The sequence below is a fragment of the Micromys minutus genome, assembly GCF_963924665.1.
Source record: "Micromys minutus genome assembly, chromosome: 11".
Lineage (NCBI taxonomy): Eukaryota > Metazoa > Chordata > Mammalia > Rodentia > Muridae > Micromys > Micromys minutus.
Window position 1 is genome coordinate 43,182,956 of NC_137980.1, and position 16,075 is coordinate 43,199,030.

General features: G+C 46.3%; 1 protein-coding gene across 1 annotated transcript; it reads left to right on the forward strand.

Annotated features, from left to right (window-relative positions):
* Positions 1-11,202: 11,202 nt before the first annotated feature.
* On the forward strand, positions 11,203-15,701 carry LOC308427416 (WAP four-disulfide core domain protein 6A; the record flags this gene model as incomplete). Its single annotated transcript, XM_080925551.1, has 4 exons — positions 11,203-11,323; positions 12,415-12,546; positions 13,928-14,095; positions 15,598-15,701. 4 exons carry the CDS (start codon positions 11,203-11,205, stop codon positions 15,699-15,701), a joined length of 525 nt encoding a protein of 174 aa, XP_080781677.1.
* Between the last annotated feature and the right edge of the window lie 374 nt (positions 15,702-16,075).

Below are 16,075 nucleotides of genomic sequence, written 5' to 3' on the forward strand. Positions count from 1 at the left end.
ACAAAATACCCAAGGAAACAACATGTGTACGAAAGGCCTCTTATGACCTTGTGGTTTTAAGAAGCTTCTATACACCACTATGAAAACAACGTGGCGGAGCTCACAGTGTCAGACATATGATGGGAACTCCTCAAATGGCTTCAGACCAGGAAGCAGGGAGCTTTGGGAGCCAGAGCTGTGCTACGACCTTAAAGAGTCTTCTCTTGCCATACTTCCTCCAGGCTCTGCCTCCTAACAGGTCCCACAGCCTCCAAAAATGTCATCCCCAGCTGGTGGCAAGTGTTCAAAATGTAAGTCTGTGGGGGACATTCCATGTTGAAAGCGTAACCACCCACAAGGATCCTACCCCCAGGGATGCAGATATGCACCATAGCTTCTTCCACAAGTACACGCAATGTTTGGGGTGTTGAACCTCTGGAGGGTGAGAGGGGAAAACGGGTCTGCTCCAACTTCATTTATGGTGGCTCTCGGGGGAAGGAAGGGTTGTGTACCTTTGAGTTCTCAACTCTGGGCTCCCTCTGCAGATATCTGCGGCCTGCCAAAAGACTCTGGCTACTGTATGGCTTACTTTCCTCGCTGGTGGTTTAATAAGGAAAACAGCACATGCCAACTCTTCATCTATGGTGGCTGCCACGGGAACAATAACAACTTCCAAACCCAAAGTATATGCCAGAACGCCTGCGGGAAAAAAAGTGAGTCTTAGATCCATGTTTTCCCCACCCCATCCCCGCACACGCCCCACCCCACGCACGACCCTCCATTCCCCCAGCCGCATCTAACATCCTCACCAAAGCTGTCCCGGGGAAGTGTGGGTGTGGGATGGCCTGTCCCAAGGCAGCTGTGTCTTTCTCAGACCAGACAGTACATCTCATCAGGAGGGGAGACAGGACCTTCTGGAAACTGAAGCTGTGAAGATATGGGGAGTTAGCAAACAAGGACAGATTTAGAAGGGGTGAAGGGAAATATAGAAGAGTCCCCCAAGACCAACTGCAAAATGATCACAGAGTGCCCAGCCTCTCCAGCACACCCACCAAGGAACCATCCCAAGCATATTGACTCCTTCTCTTCCTTTTGCCAGCAGGCTAATTCTGTCCATTTCTCTTTGAATGGACAAACTGACTTGTTTTAATGTTCTTTTGAGTGAGCTTATACAACGAGTTTCACTCTATTTTTATACCCAGACAGTTTTGCCCTTTGCTCACATTTAACTCTTTCAGCTTCTAAGATGTAGAAACATAACTTCAGGCTCCGGAAACAGGCCAAGCCCAAGATGCTCAGCTATCTCTTATCTCTCTCTGTTCTCAACAGGCAGTCTCACCTGAACAGAGAGCACACTGGGAAAATCATCAGAACTTGGCTTCTGCTCCAAGCTCTATGTACCTGCTGAATGCTCCAGTCTGGCTTCTGGTGACCACTTTGAGCACTCCAAGGTCTTGGGTCTTCCCAATGATTGGATCCTATGATGCCTTCCCTCCCTCCATGACAGTTTTTATATCTAAGACCTCTCTTAGGGTCCCCATCACGAGCTGCGCCTCAGCTGCTCAGCGCCACTGTCAAAAGCTCCAATTTATTCCCATGTAGCTCTTAACTTGATTCAGTAAAGTAGTTGGCTTCACTCTGTGTCTGGGGGACTGAGTAGTTCACTCTTCAGTACAGGGAGAGTAAAGCCTCTGGTTATGTCAATCAAGGGCATATGTACAGAAACATCCTTGAAACCTGAAAAGCCCAGGGAATATTTTTCTCCTCCCTATGAGGCCTGGAAGGCCTTGCTTTAGATGTCCCAGAGACTGACTCTGGAAGAAAGGAAGGGGTTCAAGTGGTTTATTTGGGAAATCCCACAAGAAACACAAGGTGGATACTGTGGAGGGACTGTTGCTGCCACACCTCAACATATTTAATTTCCATTCAGTTTCACTTGCAATAGCAAGAATGCATTCCAGGACACCTTTTTAAAATTTGTTTTTAATGCAGTAGTTTCTGAGTTCAGTATTGCTAGGAAATTGTAACATAATCCTACAAATATGAAAAAGTTGAAAGGACTTGGTCAAAGTCTATGGATTAAATGAACAGTGAGTCATACTAATGAAGTACTTCTGGGACACTTGGCCATTATCCTTATTTCTAACACTGTTTATACTTACATGCAGGAAAACCAACCACACAAATAGAATACAAAGAAATCTAAAAAGACATAGGTTCTAGTTCTAGCTCTACATTTGAGCTTGATGCTGTGAGGCTCTTCTGAGCACTGCTCTTTCTTACAAAGTGCATTACAAACAGCACATAGAAACACTATGGCACAAATCTTTCATTGCCTTCAGCTTCGGGAGGGAGAGATGAGCTCAGGAACTGAACCCAGGGTGACTAACAAAGTGCTTGGGATACAGGGAGAACAAGCACAGTCCCTGGTGTCTAAAATTGAGGATGACATGGGGAGGCCACATTGTTCCCCAGCTCAGTACACACACACACACACACACACACACCTCTCCTAGGACAACCCACACTGACTGTTGTTACTCTAAGATCATGATAAAGGGGGAAAAAGCAACATAACAGAGACTCATAGAATACTATAGACTTCCAACTTCTAGCTAAAGTGATTATCCAACATTTCTCCACTGATTACAGCTTTCCCCTCATCCTATATATCCTCCTTAGAGGTTAAGAGCCACTGATATAGATGCTCAGCCACAGAATTAATCCACATCTTGGACAATATCCAACTTAAGGCTAACCCTTCCTTGTCTAGTCCTCTCTGAGTTACCCAACATATAACAGCCTTAAACAGATTCTTACTGAGCAAGACGCCTCATGATTGCCTATAAAAAACCTTCTCTGTGCTGGTCATGAGCAATAAACTAGAGTGTATTCATGACAGTCTTAAACCAAAGAAAGCAAAAATTGATCCCATATGACTCTGAGTGAACAGACAGCTCTCAGAACACTTCCAGACAGCAAGTTCACAAGTCTCTCCATCCAACCAAGCCTCTGTTTCCAAGTCTCTGTTTATGTCTCCTGTGTGTTTTTAATTTTGAGATATGAGCAGTAAATACTCCCTCTTCCTCTCTTTCTCTCTCTCCTCTATGTGTTGCTTTCTGGAGACAAAGTCTTTCTATGTAGACCAGGCTGAGCTGGAAATCACAGAAATCCACCTGTCTTTGCCTCTCGAGAGCCAGGGTTAAAGACATATGCCTCTATGCTTGGCCCCTATCTTAATATATTAAATAGGCATGAAATTAAGAAAGTAACAAGTGAATATTACATATTTGGTCCCTGACATACAGGATGCTGATAACTTGGAATTTCTAGGAACCCCTTTAAAAGGCCAAAGAGTGCAAAATTATCTGAGCATCTGGATCGAGGGATGCTTCTTTTCTCAAAAACAATTTGAATGAAGTTTGATTTTGTAAAGAATAGCCTTACACATAGTGAACCTCCAGTAGGCACTAGATAGCTGTGGATCTATAATGTGAATGAATGATCGAATGTTATATGGAAGAGATCTAGCATCAATATCAACTGTTTGGTGTCCACTTTGCCTGGATACTTGGCTCAAACTTAAAGGCAGAAAGGTGAATTATGAAAAGAGAAAGGCATAAACTCCAGCCTTTTGGTGCGGTCTTCTAAGAGGATTGTTCAGCTATGTCTGGATATAGCAAGAACTGAGCCACGTGAAAGTCACTCCCGCCTGGATACAGTACCTTCATAAGGGTCCATGCACATCTTCCTGCAGGCAAAATGGCAGCACTTGAAATGTGCCTCACAGTTGAAGTCTGTTTTGCACAAGCTCAAAATCCCATCTCTGCATTCCAGCTGCTTCCTGGGACACTGTTCCACTTTTTCTGCAAAAAGGAAACAGCCCAGCTCTTACCCTGAAGCATTTCAGCCCCTTTCCTTCATGGCAGAGGTGAGCTGGGAAGATATCTGCCTTCACATTGACCTCTGACGTTCAGTTTCCCCCTTGCTTCTTCTTAGCGGCCACATCTGTCACCCTGCGTTTTATCCCTTCCAATGGAACAGAGTCGAGAATCTGTGCTCAGGAAACCAAAGGAAAGCCATTTTGGTTCTCAAAGCACATAACTAGGCAAGGAAAATGCAGCTTGTCTTAAACATTAGTGCTATTTCCATGTGACCCGATGACTCTAGTTCCTAACGCCTCTGCCTCTGCCACCTCAGTCGGCAGAGGGCATTGAAGAGCCAAGAGTCCTGACTTTGGTCCCTGACATCTTGTGTGAACTCAGGACCAGTCTGGGTTCAGTTACAGGGCGTTCTGATTTAGTAAATGTAGGAGAGAGAGAAATGGTGTGTGGGGTAGAGGAAGGGCGTGCAGTCATACCGATCTGGTCTTGCTAGCCTAGCTCCGACATTGACTAGACAAATAATACTCGAACATATATTTTATTGTTAGAGGCACGAGTTTTCCAACTGTACAATGAGATGGCAGTACCTTAGAGTCTGCTTGTGGAAATTTTGTGGGACGATGCCCAAAATACCCACCCTACAGTGCCAAAGCCCGTTATGAGGTCTCATCCTTTCTCATGAGTTCCGGGCTTCATGGTTTGTGTGGCCAGAATTCTAGAGTTGTCTGTCCTTGTTATTGAACAAGGCACCAACTGGAGCCCTGCTGAGAGGGACCTTGCAGCACAATTCAAGCTCCATCAACAGGGTCCTTAAAAGCAGGATTTTATGGATGGTAGAGAAGTTAGAGAGATTCAAACTGTGGAATGTTTCCAACAAGTTATCTGAGCAGCTTAGACCATGAAAGTGGCCAAGTACCAGGGTTTCTATAGAAATGAGATTCCCAGACCTAAAACTGTAAGAGAAGGATTATACTACAAGCGATCGGAGAAGAGGACCCAGATGAGAACAGAGCCCCAGCTGGTACATTTCTCTCAGGCTGGGACGAATCTGAGAGGAAAATCTAGATGTCCCACACCAGATTTCTGACCTCCCGAAGAGGTTCTATAGCTTCAGCTAATCCAGTGTCCAATGGTCCTGAACTGAGGATTTAATCACAGTGTGCAGATCTAGGGTTTTGGAACTATGTAACTTTAGGAGAAAGTCCACCTCTCAGTACCTGTTTCCTGGCTTTGTAAGTTCAGGTGGGATAACACAGTGAGTTAGGCAGAGTCTGGGGCCTTACAAGGCTCACTTCAGGAGTCCAGTCCTGCGGTATAAGTTACCCAGCAAGGATGACCTGGGGTTCATCTGGAGTGTACTTTGAAATGATGTAGAATCATTCAGAAACTAGGGACTATGATCTAAGTCAGAATCTCTATAACGTAAGGGCTAGGTGATTCTGTGTTTTAGAGATACCCAAGGCAAGCCTGTAGCAGGCATCTGGATGCTACATTGAAACTCAACAAGTTAAACAAATATTGTGGAATCACCTTGCAGTGACCAAGACAGGGAAGCTTCCAGATTATAAAGCCTAGTTCCCTATCTCTCTCCTGTTAACTCCAGGCTCCTTCCTGCTTCCCAGGGACACTTCAACCTCAGTGTGAGTTTGTTATTGTGCATTCTTCCCACCTGGTTACCTTGTCATTTGAGGTCTCCTTTCTCCACAGATGACTCTTTCTCCTCACTTACCTTTTGTGCATGTACCAGGGACTCTTCCACGTTTCCTTGTCTTAAGTATCTCTCCCCAAGCTCACCCTCTCTCCTGAGTTGAAAACCTTTGTTCACAGTTACCTGAAGAAAAATCATCCAAGAGGCTCCCAAGAGCATGTGTTTCAATGCATTTAAGACAAAACCAGTGTCTTCCGGGCCTAAAGAGCATGTCTCCACTATCTGTTCCCCATCCTGACCTTCAACACAAGAATCCCATCATAGACATCAATGAAGAAAGGGTTTTTCCTGCTTCCCAAATCTCAAGTTCCAATCCAAGCAGGATTTGGGTCAATTCTGTTTCTCCTCCTGTCTACTCCTACACTTCATTCTCTCCTTTCTTTTCTGAGGAAACCCAAGAAAATAATTTGGGTAAACAGGTAAAGGAAGCCACTGATTGGTAAGCAGATGTGGCTCTCTGCGACCCTGATTTTATCAGTGCTACCCACCCCTAGCTCTCTGTCCCCAAGAGCTTAAATTTCGTCTATGAGGTTCCTCTCAGCAGGGCCTCAGTTGGTGCCTGAATCAATAACAAGACCAGGAGTACTGAGGCACAATCAATACTTCAGAGTCCCAGCCACCACAAACCATGAAGCGTGGAGCTCGTGCCCAGGAGGACTGGCTTAGCAGGGTGGACACACGTTTGTTCTTGGCAGAGTATGATGCTGAGGTCTGATCCAAAGAAAGGAGGAGAAACAGCAGGAGAGCTCTGCTCTGCCAGGAGCTGGCTGGGTCATTGAGCGACAGTGCCTGTGTGAGCAAAGGAACAGGGACCAGTTAGGCTCATCTAGAGGGGAGAAGTCATCTTTGCAGAGATTCCCTGGGGAGTGTCCCCAGCCCCTCTTACTTCATAGGTGAGAAAAAAAGAGCCAGAGGCAAGAAGGGATCTATCTGAGGTGGCAAGTTAAGACAAGTCTGAGACAGAAACCCCAGGACTCTCCGTGGCACCTCATACCTGGCCATGGTGGTGCATCTGGTCCTTCTTGGTCAGTTTCCAACTGTCTCGCTTCTGTAAGAAATCACACTGGAGTCATTACAGGGCTCCATTTTTAAGTTCTCAGGTGACTTTCCTGCTCTTCTATCTGAAGCAACTTCAGATAACATTCTTCAGGGAGGATCTTTGCTCTGCTCCACTGATGACAGGAATGTAGATTGTCAAAGACCTAAGCAGACATTACAGGATTTTGGTGTCCCAGAATTGCCCACACAGAGACACACACACAAGGGACCTGTCATTTCGTCTGGCTCCACTGAACTCTAAGATCTCACGATTCATCTAGACAGCCTGATAGATAGACTGTCCCCTTTCAAGTGCTAGTATAGGCATGACCCACAAATCCACATATGTTTTTAAATGTGTGTGTGTGTCACAGTACATATGTGAAGGTCAGACAACAACTCTTGGGGGTCTGTCTATCCTTCCACAGTGGATACTAGGGGTAGAACTCACGAAGGAGCCCTTACTTCCTGAGACAGGGCTTCCACATAGGTTTTTACTGCAAGAAGAGACGACCCTGTGATGTCTGTAGCTTCCTCTAGGCAAACACATTTTGGAAGCAGTGAGAAAGGAGAGGGAGAAGAGGATTCTTCATGCATCACATACCGGGACGAATCCTACAGGAGTTTCAGAGCCCATGGAGCAATCAATGACCATGTCTTGGAGAGTTTTCCCTGGAGCTCCTGAGGCAACCATATGACAATTTATAGAAGCTGCCACACCTTCTCCATCATAAAAAAAAATATTTTCTCCAACCCCTGAAGGTAGCAGCACCTGAACTCTTCAGAAATAGAAATGTTAATTTCAGATCAATAATTGTGATTTTTTTTTTTTTTGCCTTCTCTTCCTTGCTTACACCCATGTTGGATCCTTAGTTTTCTTCTTTCAGAAAATGAGAAAATAGAGCTAGCATAGCAGCCACGTTGTTGTGGGAATGTGGGTGCAATGGTAAGAAAATCTGATTTATCATTATAGAAACGAGGTAGCGTGACACAAAGCTTGTGTTTGGTGTTGGGCTGTTTTCCTGGGCTCACCACTGTTAGCAGCTGTGTGGTCTCAGCTTAGTCATTTAGCTTCACTGGAACCTCCACTTTTTAATGCAAACTCAACAAACAACCAAAGGCATGACCAGAGAATTGATAAGTTTCGGTCTGACTAGGGGTGCCCCAGTACACACTTTTTAGGGAGCAGAGACTGCAGTGACTGTCAGCTGTGTTACCTTCTTCATTAGCTCAAATTCCCCAGTCAGACTGCGGGCTCCTTAGTATTTGGCTTTAAATTTTAACTTGTCCGTCAATCCAGTTCTGAGAATTAATTGATCAGATTAGCCTCTAGCCAGTCATCGAAAAGGAGAGTTCCCAGGATAAGCATGATGGAAAAGCACAGATCTATCTATAGTCCTACAAAGCACAGAGGATATTTAAATGCAATTTTAGCCCATGTCTATCCCAGGAACACAGTTATTTTATTATGGAACATACATTACTATTCATACATGTAATGTGTGTGCATATATTACAATTATTTATTGTTTACTTAACAACTCATTTTGTGTGTTTTTTTTTTTGGGGGGGGGGAGGTGGTTGGGTAGGGGCAGCTTTTCCACAGAATGGGTCTATTTTAAGTGAAAGGCATTTATTTGCCAAGATGCCGTAAGACTGCATTGGAGAGATAACTCAGCAGATAGGAGAACACTGAGTGCTTGAGCCAGAGGACCTGGGTTTGATTCCCAGCAATCATGAAGCTGCTTACAGTCATCTGTGACTCCAGTCCCAGGAGATCTGGACATCTCTTCTGGACTCTTCTGGAACCAGGCATGCATGTGCTGCACAGACATTCATGTAGAAAAAGTACTCATACACATACATCTTTTTTTTAACAAGATGCTCTTTGTTAGAGTCAAGCAGACACTGTTGAAGAGTTGCCGGGTACATTTTATTTTACAGAACTAGGTCCAACCAGAGTGCCCAGATATAAAGGAGCCAGAAGATATTATGAAAGGTGGGCTGGGATGTACCACCGTTGACAGAGTATTTGCCTAGCATGCTGGAAGCCGTGGGTCTAATCCCCAGCCCCACGTACACCTGATGTGATGATCTGTCACCCCAGCACTCTGGAACTGAAGGCAGGAGGATCAGAAATCCACGTCTCCATAAAGAGTTCATCCACCCGGACTACAAGAGACCCTGTCTCAAAACCCAAAACAAAGCAAGACAATGAGACGAATCTGAGAATGTGAGTGGACACCAGGTGACCCCGCCAGCCGAGTGCGGCAAGGGAGCGTTGGAAGACAGCCAGAGGTCCCGTCCGGGTACCATTAAGATGACCAAGTATGCGGTGGAGAGATGGGAGAGATCCAGATGCACACTGCGCATGTGCAGTGAAGAGAGATGGAGCCGGAAATACGAGGGTGAGGAGCTTCCTGTAGCCTGTGCCTTTAGCTGTCCAGTCTAGAATTAAGATTCTGAGTAACAACATGTATCTAGAATGCCATTTATGAACCTGCCTTTTAAGTCGTTTGCATAGTTTCTGTGATACATTGTCATTTGGTTTTCAGTGCTTGGGATAATATTGCTCATCATGGTTTCAATTACATGTAGTTTGCCCATTTTATCTCCGTGGTCTCCCCTCTCAACACTTGCTTTCACTTTCAGTGCGACATAGCTCTCCCCTTTGGAACATCACACATAGATTTTTCATTTAAACTTTTACTGGGTGAATGATAGTTGCCCATTTTTTATGGGGTACAACGAAATATTAGGTGTGTATTCTGTGGACCAATGTGAGATAATTCACATATTATAGTTATTCTCTTAGCAAGGTTGAAATCTGTAATGCATATTACTGTCTGTGGTCCTCATCACACACAAAGATATGAAAACTTTCTGGGCTTCAGTTCTGTATGTGGAGGAATGGCGTTTGAAGGTACAACACCACGGGGAGCTGACCTCAGATCTCCGAACCCACAGTAAGCTAAACAAAGTAATAAATTTCTCCATAAGACCAGTGCTCCTCCTCTGAGATGAAGACAGAGACAAATTCCCTGGAAGCTGACAGACAAGCTGCCCTGCAATACATGGTACAGGAGCAAAGTACTAGAAGACTGCCTCACACAAGGGGACGAGGAACAACTAGCCCCGGGGGGTACCTTCTGACCCCCGAGCCTCTCCACACACATACTTTCCTATATAACTCACACAGAGGAGAAATGTCCAGGGCAGGAGCTCAGGCCTGTGATCACAGATCCTTAGGAGGCAGGAGGATTACGAATCCAAGGCTAGTTGGGAGTTGGTAGTGATGGTCTCTCTCAAATTTTAAGAAAGGAAAAGAGAGGGAGAGCAGTGTAGCTCACAGGGAGAGCATTTGCATGAGGCCCAGACTGAAGACCCACCACAGGCAAAGAAAGGACAGCAGGAAACTCTTCAAGGTGGGAAGCAGTCACAGGGGCTGGAGCGGGTTGGGTGAGTCTAGAGAGGGATTGCTCATGAAACTGGGCTTACAACAGGGGAGATAAAAACCTTTCAGAAACAGCAGATATGACACACAATCTCATGAATGTGCTAAGAAGAACCTGAAACTCTTAGCCTAAAAATGGTCGAATTTCTGGTGCAAATCTAGCACAGTTCCTCAAAGCAGATGTTGTGGAACTGTCTCTTGTGCTTGCAGATGGGTGAGTGAAGTGTACATGGCTTTAGTCAGCAGTCCCTGCCTCAGTTTACCTTTCTTGGCTCACATTGTCTTCACACTGCACTTGTTCCCTCACGAATGTTTCAGGATTTAAGTTGATGGAATATTCCATAGCAATCTGAGAGTCCCTCCTGAGCCATTGCTTCTCATGGCCCCTGTTGACCTGCCCTGGGAACAGAGGCTGTCAGCTTCCCTTTCTCTCCTGCCTTAGAGGTGTCATCTCTTGGCCTGATGCTCACTGGGAATGATGGGTTCATGTCCACCTGACAGCCTTTACCCTTGGGGGTATAAAGATGATGTCTTGGGCCAAAGACAAGAGAAGGAACATTGCAGGGAATTTAAGGGTAAGGAGAAAGAGACCCAAGCAGACAGACGTTGGTGGGAACAGTGCCACCACAGAGCAGGGGATCCTGAGTTGTGAGCAAACCAGAGGAAGCAAATAATCAGGTGCATTCTCCTAAAGTCTCTGCTTCAGATCCTACATCTCAGTCTTACCTTGGCTTCCTTCCATGATGGGCTGGAACTGTAAGCAGAAATAAACCTCCCTAAGGTACTTTTACTCAGTGTATAATCTCAGCCGCAGAAAAGCAACCCAGAAAACGTCCAACCTCCAATTCGCCCTGAGAAAAGGAAGCTTCTAGAATCCATATAACTTTTGAAAATATTCTAGAAGACGTTAAGCAAGTGCACCCCTCTTTTTAATAGGCCAGAGAGCCAAAGAACCTCAGCTTTCAGAGGCCCAGATCAGCATGTCAGATCCCTTTCCCCCACAGTTTGCACGGTGGGTACAGCTAGTCCACTGATAGCCTCCGGGGAGGGAATGTACCTGGCTCACATCGAAAGTTGCTTCCTGGAGTGTTGGAGCACAGAGCAGAGGCCAGAGCCACTGACCAGCCCCTCCTGGTTTAATGCCTCCAAACAGGCTACAACTTCCTAAAATGAGACTTTGGGGACTTCTGCCATTCCTGGTTCCCTTCATCTTCCTGTGGAATATCCAGGAGCCTGAGTTGGCAGAGGGGTTCTTTATGAGTAAGTACTGAGTCCAGTTCTTAGCATGGGGAGAAGGAAGGTGATGTGGTCAGGGAACAACACACACTGCAGGTGACAGTGTCTCCCCCACCTCTCCTGGGAACCTGGGTCAGGGTGATGTTTGGAGTCAGTGTTTCTCCATTTCCTGGAGAGATGGACTGGCTGAACACAGGTCCTCAGTCTGTGGTAGTTTACTCCCCAACATTATAAAGAATTCTTCATGCAGGTTCTGGGACTAGTGTGCATCAAATGGACCTTGGGGATTGAATAGCCAAAGGGATTTCCATGAAGGACCCGCCTCTTCCTAGCACCACCCCATCAGCTTCCAAACCTGCCCACTGCAGCTCCCCAAATCATTCCTGTAACACAGAGGACCTTCCCTGTGGCCTAAAGAGCAGCCCCCAGGAGCACTAGAAGGCAGCAATGGAAACGGGGTGCTTAGGAGGTCACAAGACAGGATCCACTCCTCAGGAGCTGTGTGACTCCGAAGGAGTCCACGGAGCCTCCTCATGCTCTGGGTCTTCTTGTTCTGTGTGTGCAACACTGACCAGGCCTACTCATAATTGTGTAGTGACGAATAAGGAGTGAAGACAATGACCAAATGCCCGGAAGTACTTCTTCCGTATGATCACTGTGCCCCAGAAGTACTTCTTCAGTAGGAGCACTGTACCCTGGAAGTACTTCTTCAATATAATCACTGTTCATTTATCCCAGGCACCTTGACTAAGACCTTTCAAACGTTGTCACATTCGCCTTCAAGACAACAATCTAGGCAAACACTGAGAGCTACAAGGACCAAACAAGGACAAAGCCAATTGCTCAGAACAGTCCCAAAGGGATGGGTCCTCTGAAGAATCTTACAGGTCTGGAGAAAGAGATAGAAAAGGTCCTGGAAATTTTATGCCAGAGTCATTACAGTCAGAGATATGGCCAGGGTTGTGTAGACCCTGAGCTTTTGAGGTGGCCTCTTCCTAGTGGCAGGTTGGGGCAAACAAGCTTCCTGAACTCTGCAGGGGTACCTGGGACTGGGAAGGAAAAGCAATAAATATCTCCTGCAATACCTCACCGGACCACATCTTTTCCTCCTATAGGATCATGCCCCAGAGTCAGAGTGAAGTGTGAGGTTGAAGAAAGAAACGAGTGTACGAGGCACCGGCAGTGTCCAGACAAGAAGAGATGCTGCCTGTTCAGCTGTGGGAAGAAATGCTTGGACCTCAGGCAAGGTACAGGTGACAGCCCCACCCTCCTGCCCTCTCATCATCCTGCCCCTCTCCTGAGTGACTGAAATCTATTGTTTTTCAATATGCTCCGGGTATCATGTACTTGATACAAATCTTATAGGTGCTGGACACCAGTCACCTGTGCTGTAACAGTTTTCCCCTAGCTCAGCAAACAACGGGATTGGCGGCATTCTCTCTCTGAACCTCATCTTTCCTTTTTAACATGGATGGAAGTACTAGGTCATGTGATCCCTTATGCTGATCTGTGGTGCTGCTCTGAGATGCCCAGTAGCTATGAAAGACTCACCAAACACCAACAGTGTGTCTGGCAGTAGGATAGCATGAAGCAGGTGTGTGTAGAACATGGGGCAGTGTGTGTGGAACAGGGGGCAGGTGTATGTAACATGGGACAGTGTGTACGTGGAACATGGGGAAGGTGTGTGGTATCTCCTGGCTTGTCCAAGCCTCTCTCCTCCCTATCACTCTGGTCTCCTATACACTGTTCACTCTGTCACATCCTGAATCCTACAAAAGGCCATCAACATTACTCACCCATTTTTACCAGTCAACAAATATTTGTGGTACCCATGGCCCCTTGAGGGGCTCTACCTGCTCACTGTGAGCAGAGAAGCTTTTCCTAGGAGATGCACACAGGCCTTGGAAACGAAAGAATGCACAGTATTCACGCAGATCCGGGGAGGAGTAGCCTGCGGGACACCAGCAAGTGCTCATGGGAAACCCTGGGTCAGGAGACATGGTCAGGCCTGGAAATGCTGCAAGGGGAGGCGATGCTGGACGAAGGAGGGAGCTTGGAGGGCTGGCCTTGATCCTCTGTGATCCAACCCCTGGCTGTGGTTGGCTTGGGTTCTGCTGACTTTCAGGCACCAGTTGGAAAGAATGAGTGTGAGGAGCAGCAAAAGGAAGAAGCTATGGAGAGGAAGGGCATGGAATTTGGGGTTTGGGGACAACTTTGTCATGAGCCAGAGGATCAGTTACTCTGGAACCCGATGTCCGGTACACTGGAGAGGTTTGAATTTAGATGGACTCCGTTCCTGGCAAAAGGAAAGAAAGCAGAGACATTTGTGAGACAAATTCATCAACCTGTCATGGTTCTGACAGAGGAGAAGCAACCAAAGAGTTATGTGCAATGGTTGCATCTGCTCCTGCGACGGTCCTGTCCTGACAAGCAAGGTGGTGCCTTCTGTTCCCATCCTGCAGATGGAATAACTGAGAGCAGAGCAGTTCAAGTGACTGGTCACAGTTTTCACTGGACTGGGAGCACAGCTCTGAGCCAGACAAAAAGAGCAGTGGACAGAAGAGGGGGCAGGGTTGTCCCCTAGGAAGACAGGCGTCCAAGTATCTGTCTCCTATGATTTCCCCACAGACGTGTGCAGTCTGCCACAGGATGCTGGTCCTTGCTTGGCCTACATTCCACGTTGGTGGTACGACCAAGAAACTGACCTCTGTACCGAATTCATCTATGGTGGTTGCCAAGGGAACCCTAACAACTTCCAGTCTAAGGGTATCTGCACTGTTGTCTGCAGAAAGAAACGTAAGTGCTAAAGATCCCCAACAGCATGGTCACCAGTTCCAAACAGATTTGAGCACTGGTCCTGTCAAAGTCCCGGGAAGTCCTGGAGGTGGAAACAGAAGGACCTGGGGTGGGGAGATAGCAGGAAGGCAGTAGGCACAGGGAACATGCACCCCTGAGGTGAGTCATGGGTGTGCAGAGTTAACAGGAGTGGGGAGTGCCCAGACCAACTCAGAGGAGGGGCAGGAGGCCCGCCATGGTCACCACACTGAAACAACAGGTATAATGTGGCAACCAGAAGGCGTGGTCACACTGAGCCCAGCACTCACACCTCTTCTGGCTTCCCTGCTCCCCAGAGGATGTGGAAAGGATCCCAGCCCCCTTTCTGTCAGCTGAAAGAGTTGCTTCCAAAGGGGACTGAAGCTAAGCATGTCCATCCTTATCCTTGTGTTTTGCAGACACATCTTTCTGGATAAGATAAGGATGAGCTGGAAGAAGCTCCAGGTCTTGGCTCCTAATCTGAGGCTTCTTTCCTGAGAGCCCAACACATGCTTTCGATTGGCTGCCAGCGGCCAAGTCTTAGCCACTGAGACTTTGGCTCTTCCCAAATCAGAACCCGAAAATTTGCTTATTCCCTTCTCACAACCCCAGCTTCTCTTCAGATGTCATGACCTTTGACCTTTGACACCACCCCCCCCTCGTCTAGGATTCTATCACATCTACTTTCTGGGCTGGAATGTATTCCTATGAAGACTCTAGTTCCTCCTAGTAAAGGATCCTGTGAGCTCTGATGTCTGAGTGTCAATAACTCATCTGTTGTCTGCAGGTTGTCTACATCTGTTCAGAGCCCTCTGCATGCAAGTGTTCCCATTCACATCTCTCTGTGTGCAGATGTTCACATCAGTCCATTGTGTTATATATGCAAATGTTCATGTTTCTCTGCATGCAAATGCCCACATTTCTCAGTATGGACACGTTCACATATGTTCACATCCCTCCGCATGCACATTTGCATGTTGCTATATAGAAAGAAGCTCTAAGGATTACACACACACACACACACACACACACACACAGAGAGAGAGAGAGAGAGAGAGAGAGAGAGAGAGAGAGAGAGATGGAGTAGGAGAAGGAGAGGGGAAGGGAGAGAGAAATGAATAGTATAATCATTAAAGTTTCAGGGTAAAAAACAAACATCTAAAAGTGCATGGTGATTTCACATACTAATAATGTTACACAAAGTGGAAATTCAGAAAACAATCATATCTTCATCAGTAACAACAAAAAACAAAGTTATTCAAACCATCCAAAGGGTAAAATGTGTGTGCACCAAAAGTCACAAAGTATTGGTGAAGAAAATTTTAAAAACATCTATATGAAAAATATCCTAAGTTCATACATAAAAAGAATTCATACTGCCAAAGTCTCAAAACGACTTTCAGCCATCTACACATTCCACACAATAAACACCGTTTAACGTGCAGCCCTGGTGTGTTTGCCTGTGTTTGCTTCTTTTTTCTCAGGTCTGCATGTTCAACTTTCCAAGGACATGCATCTCAGCTCTGTGCAGCCTCACGATCCGGAAGCTATGATGGGTTTGTATTATGTTGAGAATGGACATGTGTGAGACTCAGATGCCCCAAATTTAAATCTCACTGTTGCCCCCATAGAAACACTCTAGGTCACCACAGTATACACCCTAGAATAGTGTGGAGGGATCCCCTTCTCGGGGCCTGTTTCCCATCCATAAGAGGAAGGTGATTGGCTAATGATGTCAAATAGCATTTCTACTTCTGAGAAAACACGGCATTGACAAAGCATTACCAGATCCAATAAATACCTGCTACTCAGAATCTTTACACCCTTCAGCCTCAGTCATTCACACATAAATGACTAGCTGCCATACATGAGTGACTGGAACAAATTGCTCCTGCCCCTGGAGCAAGGGGAACCTTAGAAGTGTGTGCAGCATGCTGATAACATCTGCTCACCTCTGCTCAG